General features: G+C 56.0%; 1 protein-coding gene across 1 annotated transcript in view; it reads right to left on the bottom strand.

Annotated features, from left to right (window-relative positions):
* The window catches only part of LOC112840954 (sericin-1-like), a 491-nt gene extending 249 nt beyond the window's left edge, over window positions 1–242 (bottom strand). Inside the window, exon 1 of the mRNA XM_029965901.1 lies at window positions 29–242. Coding sequence (XP_029821761.1) covers window positions 29–242 — 214 coding nt within the window. The remainder of the gene's footprint in view (window positions 1–28) is intronic.
* Between the last annotated feature and the right edge of the window lie 233 nt (window positions 243–475).

Below are 475 nucleotides of genomic sequence, written 5' to 3' on the forward strand. Positions count from 1 at the left end.
GATCCACTGCTGCCATGGCAGGATCCACCACTGCTCCTATGGCATCCAGATCCACCACTGCTCCCGTGGCATCCAGATCCACCACTGCTGCCATGGCATCCAGATCCACTGCTCCTGTGGCATCCAGATCCACCACTGCTCCCGTGGCATCCGGATCCACTGCTCCTGTGACACCCTTCGCTGCTGTGGCAGGAGGATCGTTCCTGCTGGTGGCACTGGTCTTTGTCCTGGCGGGAGCACATCCTTGGAGACCTGCTGGGAAGACTCATCTTTGAGTGAGTGCCACGGCAAAGAACACTGGAAGTGTCCAAGGCCGGGTTGGAAGGGGCTTGGAGCAACCTGGGCTAGTGGAAGGTGTCCCTGCCCATGGCAGGGGGTGGAACAAGATGATTGTTAAGGCCCTTTCCCACCCAAACCATTCCATGATTCTATGATTATAATCCAGGTTCTTGAAGAAGAGAGAAAAATTAGCAGC

Source organism: Manacus vitellinus, unplaced genomic scaffold (assembly GCF_001715985.3).
Source record: "Manacus vitellinus isolate BGI_N305 unplaced genomic scaffold, ASM171598v3 scaffold_123_pilon, whole genome shotgun sequence".
Lineage (NCBI taxonomy): Eukaryota > Metazoa > Chordata > Aves > Passeriformes > Pipridae > Manacus > Manacus vitellinus.